The following is a 17866-nucleotide window of genomic DNA, read 5'->3' as shown; positions in this document are numbered from 1 at the left end:
AATACCTGTGCACAGCACTTAACTCCAATTAATGGATCCTTTTTAGGAAAGGAAGCATTTTCTTGAATAGATTGGCTAGATGTTGCTCACATATAACTACTGTAAGAGGTTGAAGAATTCCAAACAATGCCTTCCACAAACTTAATTAGCATATTGTGTCCTGTGTAATTACATAGGACACAAAATGTTACTATAAATGCACACCTAAAAAACACATACAGTCCCCCTTGAAGGGTTTTGCAGGACCAGACGTTTTTTTCTGCAGACAAAATATAACTTAAATATATAATTTCATTTTCATTATTACACCAGAAACAGTCTTTGTTAAGTGCAGTGTTGGTGTAGTTTGTTGTATGTACTCAATCCATGATCTTGCTTTGGAGATTACATGTTCAGGAGGGAATCCCAGACATCCTAGTGACACTCTGCAGCTTGTTCCTGATGGATCTAAAGGTGTTCACAGGTCAATGGAGACTTATAGCATTCTACAGAGTTCCGGATTGTAAAACAGTTTCCTTCTGTTTTGAAGCACCTGGGTTTCACTGATAAGCAGGAATGATACTATAATAATAAAAAAGAACTGATGTTCTGCAAAGGCCTCAGAAGAGACCATTGTGGCTATCCACAACTCAGCTGGGAGAATCTGCAAATAGGACAACCATTAGATGTGCACTCAACAAATCTGGTCTTTGTGAAAAAGTGGCCTAAACAAAGTCCTTGTTGAAAAAAAGTCCACACGCAAAGCCATTCATAAAAAGTTTAGAAAATCATGCACCATATTTCTTCCACGTCACAACTAAGCACTATTTTGTGTTTGTGAATGACATAGAATGCTAATAAAATAGAAATTTTAGATATTTGAAAGTTTAAAGGTTGTGACGTGGCAAAATGTAAACAAATAAAATTTTTTTGCAAGGCACTGTCACTGTAGATGCCACCTTTTTGCTGATCTAAGCACTAGTACTTTAGCGCCACTTGCTGGGGATGGATTCCACAGCAGTTTTACCGTCGCATTTCTGAACAGCTAAAAATGCGCCACATCCGATAAGTTTTTACCACTTAAATAAATGTAAACCCTCCTAGACCATTAGATCCAAGTTAGTTTCAGAAAGCTGCTCCATCCTGCTGGCTGTTGCTGCTCCTTTAACTTTGTTTCTGGCGTTAAAAAAAAATCACTGAGATCTATTTTGGAGACAAAGATCAAAAGTGTGTTGACCTGCAGTAAATTAAGTCCACATGTGTCTGTCTCTCTGTGGCACCTCCAGGGGATTTGCGTCCATGCACCCGGGGACGTGGACAGCTTGCGGATGGATTGATAGCGTGACGTCACCTCTCCCCGAGGGCAGGATTAAGTCAGGAGGGACAGAGACAGCGCTCCTGTAATCTCCCCGGTGATACATGGGGCTAGCGCACACGTTCAGAACCGCCGGTACCGAGTGACACCTCCTGAGGGAGAATAAAGCAGCCCTAAATGTACAGCATGATGGGTCTCTTCCAAACTCCACGGGAAGCCGACGCGCCCCCGGACAGGTAAAGGCAGCAGGTAAACTGCAGAGACGCACAGGGTGAGCTCGTTTGCGGAGGATTTACCTTGGCAAGGTGTTCACAGGCTGCAGCGTTTTTCTGTCAACAACTGCTGCTTACACTGCTCCTGTGTCTGTGGTCAAGCTGCAGATGATAGACTAGGACCTTTTGGGTGCAAAGTTAGAAATAAGCCTATTCAAGTGAACGTTTTCCTCAGTTTTAGAGATCCATGTTACTTCATGCATTCATGCAAAGAGTAGAGACATCAAGATAACATGTTTATTGGAACCCCTGGTTAAAATGTGTAAAAAGTCTTTAAATAAATTCATCTTGTGATTTAGTAGCACAATCTCCAATTTTAAAAATAGTTATTTTTAATCAAATTACACGTGGCATAATATTTGGTACCTCATATTACATTATAAATCCACCTTTTAGGAATAAACTAGCACTAATTTCTCTGTTAAACTTAGCAAGGTTCTTTCTTATACTCTCATCTCTTTAGTTCAGCCCACATGTTTTCTGTGGGATTTAGGTCTGGGGACTTGGATGTCCATGAAGAAAAGCTTATTTTGTTTTCAATGAGCCATTTCTGTTCCCCTGTGGCCTTATGTTTTGGATTACAATCATCTTGAAAGACGCAGTAATATAAATTATTTTCAGTTTTCCTTGAGAAATGTTTATTCAAAATCTCCTGGTATTTCAGAGATTCCTTGATGAAATATTCTCTAACAAGGTCTGGGGGCCTTTTGAAGATAAACAGGCCCATGGCACCACAGGTCCTCCACCGTGCTTAACAGTCGGCATCAGAAGTGATCTAAATATTCATCCTTTCTTTCTGGACTGTTGGTTGCTGAAGAGTTTAATTTCAGTCTCATCTGATCTAAGCGCATAGTTGTGATTAAAGTTCCAGTAGCTTTTTGCAAACTCAACATGTTTATGTTGGTGATGGTAGAAAAGAAAATACTTTTTTCTGATATCACTTAATAGGTTGCATGTAGATACAGTCTAATGGTGTAACTCTCTGCTGCATTCTCTAGCTGTGAACTTTGGGGATTTTCTTAACCTTCTTTACCATCCTCCTCACAGGCTCAAGTGGACCCATAATATACTTGTTTCGTTGTGCAGCCATGACATTACACTGACTGTAGATAAGGGCAAGTTTTGGTGAGTGTCTAGTTTCTGGTAGCCATTTCCTGACTTATTAACACTTCAGGCATAGAGTGGCTAAGGGAAGTGAAGCTCTGGGTAATGTCATATTTATCCTCCAGCGACACAGAAAGCCCCAAATGATAAAAAATTAAGTATAAATTGAGTATAAATGGCAAAAATTCTTCACTTACGTTTATTTTAAATGTGACAGATCTGTCTTTCTGCCTGTCTTGCTATGCTCTGTAGGACAAAAATGTAATTAAATAGGTACAAGAGATTTTCAGTTTTTTTCTGGACAATGCCGATTTCCATTTTCCACGTCGATTATGATTTTGACAAATTACGATTTCTTTTATTTCGAAGGACTATAATACATGAAAGAGAAACAAATATTCAGCATTTTCTTTTGACAGAACAGTTTCAAATCCAGCAGAAAATAAAGGTATGACAAGATCACAACATTCATGCATAAAATGTATGTCCCTAACCGTTATTATTATCGATTTGCATTAAGTTCCAGATATTTGCATCAAAGTAAATTTTTGTTTGTTTTTTTGAAGAATTTAACAACAGGGAAACAGCTATTTTTTTTATTCTTGCCATTTAACTTTTTAATTATGATTACACATTAAAAATAGTTATTTTTTATTGTTTTCCTGCCACTTTACATGCTGCAGATTTGATCATGCTGTTTGTCCCCATTTTAATGCATGGAATTGTTGTTTCTTCTGCTTCTTTCATGACAATGAGGTGAAAAGCAGCGAATAAAAGATTAACTTCTCACACCATGGCTACATCCTAAGGGTTTCTTATATGCATCTCTCCGAGCATTTATGGTTTTGCTGTCACCTACTTGGCAGTTTTCTCTAAATAACCAGAATACCCGCAGGCAAACTTGCTGAGGCCCTGTTACTTTTAGCGCTACCGGTTTTTTCATGCAAACAGTCTTTATTGTATGTATCTCGGTCCAGTACCCTGTAATAACCAGTGATGCGTTGAGATCAGAGAGGAAAAAGGCTCTGATTTTTTATTTTTATTTTTTTTTTGTTGGGTGAAAAACAGCTGCAGAAACTCTGAATGAGAACAAAAGAAGTTAAAAAAAAGTTTTGAAAACGTGCAGGTATGCGGAGTCGGCGGCGGTGGTGGGGGTGGTGTGTGTGTGTGTTTGTGTGTGTGTGTGTGTATGCGTGTGAGGACAGTGCGCTGACACAGGCTGAGAGAGACAGTAGAGGCTGTAACCCCAGAGAGGGAGCGACATCAGTGCAGGCAGGCGGGAAATATGCGACGCGGATGTTTCTTGTGTGCGCGCAGCAGAGTCCGCCGTGCGTCTTTACGCTCAGAAGCCACCAAGCCCTTTTATCTCTCTCTCTTTCTCTCTCTCGTTTCTCCCTCTCCAGTCTCACCTGCAAAGCCACGGCGGAGGACAGCGTAGCTTCTCAGCGCTGAGTGACTCACAGTTAACCATGAAGGAGCACCAGGCGCAGTAACTCCCTGCTAACCACAACCAAGCTGCAAGAGAGGATCGCGATCATCACCATGACCCTATAAAACCCCACTGACCATCTCCGAACAGCAAAGGAGAAGTGTAAAGAGGCCTTTATTTGTAAATTTCAGTCCGCAGATGGACCGAGTGCCCTTGGCACTGGCCGCTAAAATGCGCTGGATTACGCTGGTGCTTGCGGGGTTGACTTTCTGGGGAAAACTTACTATTTCTAACAGTTTCGACTACGAGGAGCCCCAATTTGATTATTATGAAGAGGAGAAAGTGGAGAGCATTGACTACAAAGACCCGTGCAAAGCTGGTAAGTCAATTTTCAACTTTAATGCAGTTTTATAACGTGAAATGGTGACAGTGATAATTGCCTCTGCGTGTGGGCACAGTGATCCTCTCACACATCTGGGTCCGATCAGGCACGTGTATGTGTGTATGAGCAATGACAGCGCGCGTGCGTGTGTGCGCTCGTGCCCAGATTAGTCTCCTCAGCCATCCTTCATGCGTCTGCGATGATCCTGCAGCCGTAAGAGGGTCCTGCTGCAGGATCCGCGCATTCGCCTCGAGTTGCACCTTTAAAGCACATCGCTCTCACATCGGGCATCACCAGTAGGCAAAAACATACTGGGTTCTGAGACGTGAAGAGCTCCCGATTTGTGGTCTGGAAGACTGTTCCAGTTAGACTTTGCGCATGTGTGCAGATGTTCAGTCAGCCATTAGTGGAGATGAACCCCCCCCCCCCAGCTGAAATTAAGTATACCATCACAGGGGCTTCTCTATTTATCACACAGTGACTCTTGTACAGGTTTCTGTGTTCCTAAAATAACTAGCACGTCCCCAGGTTCCGTTAAGGTTCAGTGTAATAGTCTACTCCTTTTTTAAGCAGAGCTGGATGGCCAAATGGCACTGTTTTATCCTATTAGAACAATTCCAGTGGAAGTTTTGCTTCTGGATCTGTGGCAATTTTTTAAATGGGCAATATGGATAACCACTCAGGGCAGCATCTTTTTAGGGGCGCCACAAGCACAAAAAGATAAAAACAATTGATGGCAGAACTACCTACCGTGTGTATGCAGTCAGTCAGTCATTTTCTACTGCTTCTTCCATAGTGAGATGTGGGGAAGCTGGTGCCTATCTCCAGCAGTCTATGGGCGGGAGGTGGGGTAAACCCTGGACAGGTCGCCAGTCTATCACAGGGCAACACACAAACAACCATGCACACACTCATTCATACACCTAACGGCAATTTAGAGAGACTAACAGGCACGTCTTTGTAATGTAGGAGGAAGCCAGAGTACCCGGAGAGATACAAACCCATGCAGTAAGACCGGGCAGAGTCAAACCCAGGACCTTCTTGCAGCAAGGCAACAGCGCTACCAACCGCGCTACCATGCAGCCCGCAATGTTTGCACTATTAGAAAATACTGTGAGAAAAATGGCCACGACACTAAAGGTTGTTTCTGTCTTGAAGCTGCAGTTGGTGGCACTTGCCCTGCTGCAAGAAAGTCCTGGGCGGATATAGAAAATGGATGGATGGATGGATGGCTGTGAGGATGGATGGAATTAACAGTCAGTATATTGTCTGCAAAGTGTCTGATTAAGTAGTGTAAATCTGGGTAAGTTTATTATATCTGGAGTAACTTTGGGATGCTTTTTCATCCTCAGGAATAAACAACCAGCCATCAGCTATAGTTTCTAAAAGCTAGAAATCAACATAATTGATTGCACATGCTTTTTCTGTCTCCTATTATTTAGTGTCCATCAGTTTAAAGTTCTGTAACTCTCTTCCTGACCTAGCACCATCTAGGCATCATTTTAAAGTTTAATTTATAGTCCTATTATAAGGAACTAAAGAGTTTCTCCTACATTCATGCACTGTTAATTGTCTCTCAGAAAGCAAAAGTTGACACTTCTTGTTTAATGCATGGTTGGGATTCGGCTGTTTTATTGGCCAGTCTAAAAGTACTTTAACTTGGAGCAGACACTAAGCATACAGTCCTGGTTTCTAGTTGAACCTACAGCCCCCTGAATCACTGAATACATTCTCAAAGTTTGAGCATAGGAACAGAGTAAGTAAGTAGGTCTTAGTCTTACCGACTTTAAGCTCTTTAAGAAATACAAAACAAGAATAAAGTAAATTTGTAGCACATTTTGATGAGTGAAGCTGGATAAAAATGCAAGAAATGTCCAGTTTCTATCACAGTTTCCTCATTTATTTTATCCTGTTCATCTGACTTGACTGGAGTTCTTCTCCTTTATCGAATAGGCTGTTATTTTTTGAGCTCTAATAGCACTTTAGGGCAGGGCTAGAAGTATCACAGAAATATCTAGAGACATTTTATTTCAAAGGATTTATGGTCTTTAACATACTAGAGATTGATACAAGCATGATAGCATCAATGTTTAAAGAGCACAACCTACTGGAGGCAAGTTGTTGAGTTTGTAAGGTAAAAGTGAGAATAAAGTCGCCAGTAGAATTAAACTAAATAGATCTCTGTAGATGCATCTCATTACCTTTTTCATGAAGTTAACCTGCTTTCGCTGTGTTTCTTATCTTGCCACCCTTGTTTGCATACCTAAAAACATGTTTGTTGAGGGTCAAAACCTGAAGAAAAAAATTTCATTTTGCAAAACATCAAGTCAGTCATGATACACCGTTGTTTTGTGCAGTGTTGATAGTGGGATGAAGGGTGTAAAGATTAGCAGTGCGCTACTGCGTCAGTAGAGTTTGTTACTTTTGTCGTTCTCAAATAATTGGTTAGATTGAACTCCTGCTGGAGCCACTCTAAGCATTTGGCATGCAGAGGTAAAGGGATCTTTATTAGTGCAGAGAGAGTGTCTGCGTAGTGTAGCAAAAGATTGAAAGGGGACATAACATGCATTTAAATCCTTCCTTTTGACACCTAAATCATTCAGCTGTGGTCTATATAAAGTGGAACTGCAATGATTTGGTCTGTTATTGTAGCTCCACAGGCTCCTCTTTTACCCCTGTTCTGAGGTGCGTCTGAGAGCAACTCATTTTCGTGCCGTCTCTTTAAATACTATTGAGGCCTTTCACACCCCATCCCCCTGCAGATCAAAGAGCGTTCCACTTTAACCCGTTCGGCCATTTTTGTAGTTTGATAACAGAGATACAATTATCTAGCGCCACAGAAACAAGACAAAAACGGCTAAAACAATGCAAAACTGTTAATGTAATAATACTATTCAGAACACACAGTACAGTTATTTCGTCAAGGAGCTAAAAGCAGCAAACAGCACTAACATAAGCAGAACCACAATGCTACTGCTATCAGTACAATGGCCAGGACCTCATATAAACACACAATAAATTCATGTCTAAAATAAAGTTTGTTGTAATTTCAGCGTTATTTGCCGCTTAGCACTTTACTGCGTCTGTCGTTTCCATAGACAGAAGGAACCGACCCCTTAATCAGATGAAATCTTTCAGCAAATCGTTCTTGATACTGGCAGAGGTTGCAGAAGGCACTCGTCCTTTAAGTGGGGAAATATGAAGTTCCCCACTGATGTGGGAACATTTCCATGTAAAATAAAATTTAACCAGGCACTTCGAAGAGGTTCTGATGCTGGGAGACGGTGTAATGAATTGTGTTAGTTAATTCAACAAACAACTGAACATTTAGACTTATTCGCTTGCAGCGTTGGCATACTTGAGCTTGGACTACAAAATTGCAGTGAGAAATAAAAATGGTGGATACTTGAAATTAGTTGGCCAGAAGTTCACTACCTTATTTAGCTGTTCTGTAGCAAATACTGTGACGTAAGAGTTCAAAAAACAAATGATAGAAAAAACTGATTGGACTAAAAAATGACCCAAACAGAATATAAAGATATTTATTTATATTATATGGAGAGACTAAATTAATCTTTTCTGCACTCCTACAGCCTCCAAGAACAGAAAAAAAATAAATTTAGGGTTAAAAAAGTGGGTTTTGCATGATATGTCCCCTTTAAGTAATGGTATTTTAAGGTTATGGCTGCAACATTTGAGTTGCATTCACTTCCATGTTGGAGCAGTGTTGTAAATGTACCGTAGTTTTAGCATTAAGTGAAGAAACTCATACCACAGCATTTTTCACCATGTAAAAAAAGCTAAATAGGTTTCAGCTGGGTTTAGCTTGAGATCATATTACACATCAAATGCATAGAAAGGCGATGGAGCATAGGCATGGGCTGGTTACCAGTACTGAAGTAGACTTTAAGTTCTTCTAATGAGATGTTAGAGAAAGAACTTGAATGACTGGAGTTCTCTAGCTTTTTGAAGCACTGCTGGTCACCTGGCTGAAACAATGCAGCTACATTTTTCTCATACTTACAAGAAAGACGACTTTAGTTGTTTGCAAATTTCCTGTCATAAGTCGTATTCAGGAAACTCTGTTTTCAAACAACATTTGGGAGTTAAAGTAGAAGCGACTTGTCTGTTTACCAGCTGGCTGCAGGCTGACTACCATAGCAGATTGCCCATCCAGTTAACCAACTAACATCAGCTTGGTCTCCCAGTGTTTATATAAAAGTAGAATGGCAAAAACGTAAAATACTCTGTGAAACATGCTGCTAAATTGTCGATTAGATAATTTAATCCATTTTTTTAAAATAAAATGTTGCATTAATTACTTGTATCTGAGAAATTCTTACTTAAGGTTAACAAATTGTGGGAATATCATACCAGCATATGGCCACAGTGTGTCTTTTTACTAAAAGATCGCATTTTCGTACTCTGTTGAAATGTAAGGCAGATATGCAGTAGCTTGTCGGAGGGGTTAGGAAAATTTTATCTGGAAAGCAGCCAAGGAAAAGTTGATTCTTTTTATTTCACATCACTCTGCGTTTCTAACCATAAATGAGATTTCCTTTAGAGGTGTATGTGTGTTATCAAAGTAATAAATGTTCTGATATGACAGCAACTAGAAATGATAGGAAGGATGATTTTCTTGTTAATAACAATAATTTGCTGTGATGGACTGGCGGCCTGTCCAGAGTTTACCCCACCTCCCGCCCATAGACTGCTGGAGATAGCCACCAGCTCCCCCGTGACCCACTATGGAAGAAGCGGTAGAAAATGACTGATTGACTAACAATAATTTGTGTGATAACAAAATATTGAGATCATAAGGGATCAAGTGAAAAGGTGTGCGTTTATCAGCTGTTTGCAATAACAGCTCAATTTTATTGATTAAGAGTGTTGAAGCTTCCTGGCGAGGCTTTTTAATTCATCGCCATTTCTGATTTTCAGCAGAGGACCCTGAACCTCTCGTGTCGTTTCTTCTCCTCCCCTTTGTGCAGGTTTTATGACCGGTGATTATCTTTTAAAGTCCGGATTTATGTTTTTGTACCCATATGTGTTATTTAGTGGTTTCGTTTCTTCTTGTATTCTGTGATGACACAAATATGAACTCCACCCAGAGTGCTGACCATCTGTGAGCTGATCCACTTGCATTCCCCTCATACCAAATAAACAGACCTGACAATCCTGCAGAGCAGCTTGTGTGTGCTTTTATGTGTAAATTACACAGTTCTGAGTAAAAGTGATTTTTTTGCCACTGCTCCTTACAGCTTTGTGGCTTGCAGCTGTGCTACAAACATACAGTTTGTGTTGTGGGAGTGTGTTTGGATGGAACCCCAGAGGGTCACACAGAGACAGTCAGTCTACATCGGTTTGACTGTCTGAGCGAGTTCTGTTAGTTAAAATAACTGAGTAAAAAGCAGCTGAGCAATGTTTTTATTTGCTAGGAATATATATATATATATATATATATATATTGTATATATATATAAAATGATTCGATTAAGGATTTATTATACTCCCAAGCTGAAAACTGAACATACTCGAACAAGTATCTGATTTCCTTGAGTTAAGAATTCTGTAGCTGTTTTTCTTTTGTGCTTTTAGAGACATTTCAGGTGATCGTATATAAGGGTGAGATTGCAAGCAGCAATTTATTTTGAAGCTGTTAAAGAAAGGTAGTCTTTGGCTTTATTTGCTGCCTTTTAGGTTAAAATAAAAAATGTCTTGGGCTCTTCCCCCTTTTTTATTCTCTGTTTTTAGGACTTCCATGATTTTTAAGACCAGGAATTTTAGGGATAAACATGCCCATTTTTAAATTCTACAAAAAAAGCAATACTGCTGTATCATGATTTGGAGATGTTTGAGTTTTGGTTCTTGCCTCTGATCGTTAGTGTTTTTGTTTTCCAGGTGGCTTTCCGTTAGGTTTGCTTTCTGACTTATTCTGTTTATGGTGCTTTTTAGTTTTGTTACTTCTGTTAGATTCATCCTTTGGTTTTATTGTGTGTTTGTATCAGCCACTGCCGCCATAATCAGCTTCATTCGGTCTACCTGCTTCATGCCAATCAGTTTTCCTGTTCTTACCTGTTTGCTGCACTATTTATACTCCTCTTTCTGTTCTCTCGTTGTTGGTGAATAAATACTGTTTCGCTCATGCTGTGTCCATGCCTGCTACTGCTACCTCCTGCCTGGCTGTAAGTTTTCATTTTTGTTTTTATTAAACTTTTTTCTGCTCACCTTGCTGCTACTGCTTGCCTGTCTGTCTGCATTTAGGGCCCACTTCAAGAACCACATCTTAACCCTGCCAATGGAAATTAATGTTGGATGAAATTATTTCCAGAACTAATTAGCAAAGTACAAAGAAACAACTTTGGACAATCAGTGAATGACACCAGGCGTGAGTGCAGCAATAGCCTACATATGTTTGGTTTTGATGTTAACTCCAAATAATTGAATTTAGTTCTAGTTCATCTACGAAACAGTTTGTCTTGTGTCTTCCATGGACATCTGTCTGGAATATTTTTGGCTTTGAATATTTTTGGAATTGAATAAAGAATCAAATCAGATGAATTGAATGTGATGATTGGATTTCAATAAACTGATTATATTATATATTTTTGGTTGTGAACTGGACCTGTTTGTCTCCTAAAGTGAGATGATATTTGTTGTGAACTGATGCTATGAAAAGAATTACATGTTTCACAACATAGATTATCCTAAAGGAAAGTTATGTCAAGAGTTGGCTTCTATTTTATTTATAAATATAATACTCAGGTTAAGCGATGGAACACTAGAGGGTCACACAGAGACAGTCAGTCTACATCAGTTTGACTGTCTGAGCGAGTTTTGTTGGTTAAAATAACTGAGTAAAAAGCAGCTGAGCAATGTTATTTGCTAGGTATATATATATATATATATATATATATATATATATATATATAGTCTTCTGTGCGTCCAACACATACAGTATATGTAGATATATTACATATCTGAAATCAACGTAAGTTTGTGTGCAACAGCCCGTGTCTATGAAGATGAATATAAGTATATTGATGAATTTGTTGTCCTCTCTGGTACACTAATAAATTTAAACCTTCTTTGTTGCACACACTGAGAACTGGATTTTATATTTTGTAGTTTTGTGTTTCTGTGTGCAGCTTGTAAAACCTGGAAGCACAACTCATTCCAGGCCTGACCCTGTGGCATCGGTCTAAGTGGTTGGTATTCCGCCTCCTGTTTTTGCTGGGAAAACACAAGGGGAATATTTGGCTGTCTGCTTATCTCCTCTGAGTCCCACGCTGGCAGACAGGGGAACGCGCACTTCCAGGTTCTTTGTGAAGTGATTTCCCCACACGAGCACACAAACCCGAGCTTACTCACGCGCTGTATATGCACACATGCAAAGCTCCCTCCATTCACCCTCGCTTATCTCTTCCTGGTTGTCTGCATCCTGCTGCTCAGCTGGAGATGACACACACGCGTGCGCGCAAACACACACACATGCATGCGCACGTACTCTCTCGCTCACTCAGGAGTCATTCATGTTTCCTTCCAAATCACTGTTCTCATAAAATCCTCACACACACTCGAGTGAAAGCTAAACAAACTTAAGTGTCCAAACTATGCAAGTTGTTTCTTCAGGAGCGATCCAAGAAAACAACTACCTTTCCTCTATTTTCCTTGAAACAACGGTGGTGTAATCACAAAAGGTTGCAATGACAGTGTGTTCTGCTCTTAGAGATCCAGTCTCCCTGGCATTTATAGGTTTTTAAAGGTTTTAGTGGTGTATTAGAAAAGGCTTACACATTAAATATTTGAAGGACGACTGAGTACTGTATAAAAATGTCCCGCATGTCAGCAGAGTTTATCTGTACCTGTTTAGGCCCCAATTTTACCTCATCTAGGAGATTTCTAAGTGAAGTTTCCACTATTCAAAAAATCACTCTGGCTTTATGTGATGCAATGCATCTCTGGCAGGCTAGCTTAGCTGGATGTTTGCCATAATATCAAAGGCATTTAGTTTTATTGTATGGGAAACAATATTCATATTATTCACAGAAAGTATTTGGGTTATAGTTTCATATTAGCAACAAAATTTATATTTAGTTAATCTTTCCTGGAAATTGCTGCTTACATAGTAGAGCTGCAGTAAATTTTGCAAACTGCATTGTAAATTATGGAAAGAATCAAACAAGACAAAAATTGTAATTCACAAAAAATACACAAATGAGTTTGTATGCGTTATAGTCCTTAAGAAAAAAGATGGGCCCCAGTAGATCTAGTTCATTCATTATCGGTATAGATTTGACCCACATACAGAGAACACTCAGAAGGAAAAGTTTTATGGTTTTTATTGTCAATAAAGTAGTCTGGGACGGGAACACCAATAAATTGTTGTACCTAGAACCACCAGGGATAGAGAGATTCAGAGTCTTAACTTGCGAAGGAGGATTGTCCAGTTGTCTTCTCTGTTGTGAGCTTGGTGCCAACAAAAAGGAGCTCAGGTGCCGATGTTCAAGAAGGGGGAAGAAGCAGGTGTGCTGATGCCTAGGTCCTGGAGTCGAAGGAAACGGGGAGCCACCAGCTTGTCCGTGTCCAAAAGGTTCAGACGGAAGTGAGAGAAATCCAAAAGAAGGTAGTTCCTTAACTCAGTAGTTAATAATCCAGATGCTCAGAGATACTCTGGAACGGAGTCGAAACTCAGCAAGGTAAACAAAGCCTCAGGTAGAAACCTGGGAACAAAATGCAAGATTACTTGAGTTCAACAAAAGGAAACACAAAATTAGTGGTGGCTGTGCTTGTTGCCACTAAGGCAAACACTCTGGCAAAGTGCTGGCAGCCTCCCACTTAATTACTCCTCCAAGCAATCAGCAGATGGAAAACACCTGTCATCCAGCGCACCTGAGAACTCCAGCACCAACTGAAACACTGAATGGTTAGATAAACAAGTACACAATACACACGCAACACACACACAGACTCAGACTCTGACAGTTCAGACTTTAATGAAACCTTTAAATTAGGATCAGCCAAGAAGAAAAATGGATCAAAATGACAATATAACAGGATTGCAGTTGAGAGTTCATTAATCCACACAGCTAAACTTGATAAACGGTTGATTCGGATATGGCTTTAATTGAATTAAGAGGATCCAAAAATGCATTTTTCTTGCTGTTTTTTCAGTGTTTTTCTTTTTCTGGGGAAGGCCAATATATAGCGTAGCTGTCTAAGTAAGCATACCCAGTGCTTAAACAACAGCAAGCCGGAATTTAACTTCTTGTTTATTGGATTTAGGTCAAAGTTTTCACAGCTTTTAAATGTCCACAGTATCTCACAGTTTAATGCTTTTGTTCGTAGTGTGCAGTAAAGTCTAATACTTTTGGCATGAGTTAACAGATGGATTATTGTTCCTGTCTCTTCAGTCTGTCTGGTGCAGTTCTGACTCAAAAAAACATTTGCTTCTTTTCTGCACTTATTTAAATGGATTCACAGAGACAATTTCAGATGTCTTTTTCCTGCCTGTCTGTTTCTTTTAGCTCTTGTTGTTCTCTCATAAAGTGGAGCTCCACAGTTGTGGAATAGCTTAAAATTTTCATCACCTCCTCATCTCTTTGGCCCAGTTTATGTGCCTGTTCATGCGCAGTACCCTATAAATGGCACAATTTCTTTACATTTGTGCTTAAGAGAAAATTCTAAATACGATTACATTTTTCAGCTTGATTATATAACGTCACAGCAGGCTGTAGCTACTGTTCAGTGCTTCCACTATTTTGTAGTAGTAAGGAAACTACAGCAATGTGTCGTCTGCACTGTTTATGTGTGTGTCTGTAAGGGAGCAACTGGTCTCACTCATATTATATTAAACAGGATTTTCCCAGGCAGAGTGTTGCTGCCACTGAGCTTTCGAAGTCTTTCTCAGGATTCCCGCTTCAGCACAAATGCCGCAGCTGTGGCAAGATCTCACTGTTTGTTCTGGTGTAGGATTGTTCAGGCGCTGCTGAAGCCATGAGTCAGCACTGCCGGCACTCCGCCCATCTGCCACACATTGCTCAATTATTAAAGATGTGGGCGCTTGTGTCACCTCGCTATTCCTGATGGTATTTATAGCAACAGAAAATCATTCACATAAAGTCATCAGCGGCGAAGGAAAACCCACCAATTCTGTACAGCAAAACTTATTTTTCTGTGGAATATCAAAGCAACGCAGCTCCAAGTGCTCCATACCCGCAAGAAAAATATTTTAGATTGTCAGTCAGTCATTTTCTACCACTTATTCCATAGTGGGTCACAGGGGAGCTGGTGCCTATCTCCAGCAGTCTATGGGCGAGAGGCAGGGTACACCCTGGACAGATCGCCAGTCCATCGCAGGGCAACACACAAACAACCATGTACACACTCATTCAATACACCTAATGGCAATTTAGAGTGACCAATTAACCTAACAGGCATGTCTTTGGACTGTGGGAGGAAGCCAGAGTACCCAGTGAGAACCCACACATGCACAGGGAGAACATGCAAACTCCATGCAGAAAGACCCCAGGCTGGGAATTGAACCCAGGACCTTCTTGCTGCAAGGCAACAGTGCTACCAACTGCGCCACCTTGCAGCCCTATTTTAGATTGTTTTGGAGGAAAATTGATTTAGGTAAATTTATTATCATCGTCTTTGGTCTTTTTTCTGTTCTGCCTCATTGTGTTTCTATGATAAAACTTTGACTTGAAATTAATAAACAGCATCAGATGAAATGCTAAAACATATTTTTCTAAGCCTTTAAAAAGGTTTCATCTTTAAATGTATCTTTTTCATACATATTTTTCTTTTCTACTTGGATTTAGTGTTAGTTTTGCTGCATTTTGCTTATTTTTTGTATCAATCAATGCTGTTGATTTGTTTCTGCATTTGTCCTGAGTCATTGCAAGGAGATCTCGTACAGATGTCTATTTGGTGATGCAAATCTGAATCAAAATAAAGATATGTCTAAGTCTGCCTGGTAATTGTTTGATAAAAGTGGTGACAGACATACAAGCTCCCCCGCAACCCTTTACGGAAGAAGCGGGTATAGAAAATGGATGGATGGATGGTTTCAGACATGACACGCATCTTTTCAAACCACCACAAGAAATGGACAGTTATGGTAAAAAATAAATGACAGCTTTTTTTGTTCTGCTCTGGAGCATTGTGTGTTAAGCTTTGACCTTAGAGAAACAGTTGCTGCTGCCCATCAATCTGGGAAGGGTTATAGGGTCATTTCCAGACAAATTGAAGTCCATCATTCAACAGTAAGGACAATTATTCGCAAGTGGAAACTATAAAATAGAGCTGTCAATCTTTACACTAGTGGACATCCCAGGAAATGCACCCCAAAGAGTCTAAATGTTCAGAGAAGATCTGAAAACCCCCAATAGCTCAATGTCACACTCTACTGCCTCCAGTTAACATGTTACATTTAATGAAATGACAATTAGAACAAGAACACCTTAGCAAGACCCAGGTTTGTAAAGCTGCATTTGAATGAACCACAAGACTTATGAAACAATGTCCTTTGGTCAGAAGAGACCAATGTAGAGATATTTGAGCAAAATGATCAGAAATATATGTGGAGAAAGATTCGTTGAACACTAGAATTTTAAAAACTAGACAGGCCACCAGGAGTTGATAACCCAATTAAAAAAAGAAAACATATTTTTAAACAATCAATCACCACTTCAGAAGATTTCCTTCTATTAACTTTCTGTTTTAACAGGTATTATTACTACTGTCCTTTTACATTTGAAACATTTTAACGATTAACTTATTCTGCTCATTCATTGTCTAGCTCAGTTAGTCACAAAAGCATTTCTTTTCTGTGAGGGTATTTAGGTTTATGTTAGTGTCCTGCTTGTTCTTAATCACAATTTTCTGATTTACAGAAAAACAAGAAGACGTTTACTCTGAATGAAAACAGAGGCTACCTCACTGTAAACACGAGTAAAACACACAGAGTATCTAATGGCTTTTAGTCTTGAAGCAAACCTTTCCACCTGTTTAAAATTTGTAGGTCAAAATTACCTTAACTGTTAAGGTTTTTTCTTTATTTTGTGCTTAGTGTAACTGTGTACAAACTCATGTATCATGTAAATCACTTTAAATTATCTGATGTTTTGAACCAGGAGACCACGGTCTTCATAATGACAGCCTTGTTTTTTGTTGTGTAACTTTCTGTTAACATGTCAGTCTGCTGGGTGCACATACTGGACACACTGACTGAAAATTGAGCCACAATCTTATCCAAACCCATGATCCGCTTGAGAGGAATCATCACAGTAAATTAATTAAAGAGTTACATCAGTTCTCTGTGTGTCTTATGATATTAGGATATTCTGTCTCATTACATTTTTCTCCTTGTTTTCTCCTTAGTTTGAGTGTTGCTTCTTACACGTGGAGTTCATTTAAAGTCATAAGTTTTCATTGTGCTGTGCATTTAAATGGAAATCTAACTCTTTTTGTCTCGGTCTGTTTGTAGGTCTGTTAATATGTATATTATGAGATGAGTTAATCTTTGTGTAGTTGTTGGTTCTTTATCAAATTTGAATCCAAAGTTATTAAGAGCCACAGAGGAAGTCTTAAAGAGCCACTTGTGGGTCCAGAGCCACAGGTTGCAGACTCCTGCCTTAGATAGACAAGTTTATACTTTTTTTTATTTTATGATCCAATGCATTTGACTGTATTATATTTCAGTAGAATTGGACTATATGTAGTTTCCCTTGAATCTGAATCTGGCAATTCTGCATTGGATTACATCATGGAAATCTGACCAATTGGGATTGTGCATGATTATAGATAAGTGGAGCCTGTATGTTTTGAAAAGTACCTGAGCGCCATTGGTTGTGACATGAAGCCTTTGAACCTAACTGGAATGAATTAAACTAGGGTCCATGAATGGCATCTGCAGTCAGATACTTCTACTTCCAGTGAAAAAAAACTGCCACTTCTAAAAACAAAAGCTAGCTCACGTTCAACCCCCTTTAAAAATATCTGAACTATCCTTCAACTATCCCCATTTTCTAGTGCTTGTGGTGTTTTCTCTCTGTGATTGTTTGAAGTTGGAATAACTCATAACTGTCCAGTTATAACCCCAAGGGTGCTATAAAGGCATGACGTCTTGGACAAGCTACCTCAACATAGTCTAGAACTATTTTTTTAAAAGTACAATCAGATCATTTTTAATCTAAATTTAAGTTATTTAAGTTCTGACTATTATCTCAAGACCTGATGATTGTTGGTTTAATGTCCACAGGGGGTTACTTACTCCAAGCTTTGGCAACCACTTTTTTTCAACCGAATACCACTGACATAAAAAACAGGGAAAACAGTGACTGCTGTAAATAAAATCTCAAACTTCCAACAGGATAAAC

The 17866-nt window shown here is 39.4% G+C and overlaps 1 protein-coding gene across 1 annotated transcript in view; it reads left to right on the top strand.

Moving 5' to 3' along the window:
- The first annotated feature begins 3931 nt into the window (after positions 1–3931).
- tll1 (tolloid-like 1) overlaps positions 3932–17866 on the top strand; it is an 84576-nt gene continuing 70641 nt past the window's right edge. Inside the window, exon 1 of the mRNA XM_047366840.1 lies at positions 3932–4478. Coding sequence (XP_047222796.1) covers positions 4298–4478 — 181 coding nt within the window. The 5' untranslated portion in view covers positions 3932–4297. The remainder of the gene's footprint in view (positions 4479–17866) is intronic.

The sequence above is a fragment of the Girardinichthys multiradiatus genome, chromosome 5 (assembly GCF_021462225.1).
Source record: "Girardinichthys multiradiatus isolate DD_20200921_A chromosome 5, DD_fGirMul_XY1, whole genome shotgun sequence".
Classification (NCBI taxonomy): Eukaryota; Metazoa; Chordata; class Actinopteri; order Cyprinodontiformes; family Goodeidae; genus Girardinichthys; species Girardinichthys multiradiatus.
The sequence above is the reverse complement of the archived record's forward strand: the minus strand, read 5'-3'. Positions and strand labels throughout refer to the sequence as shown.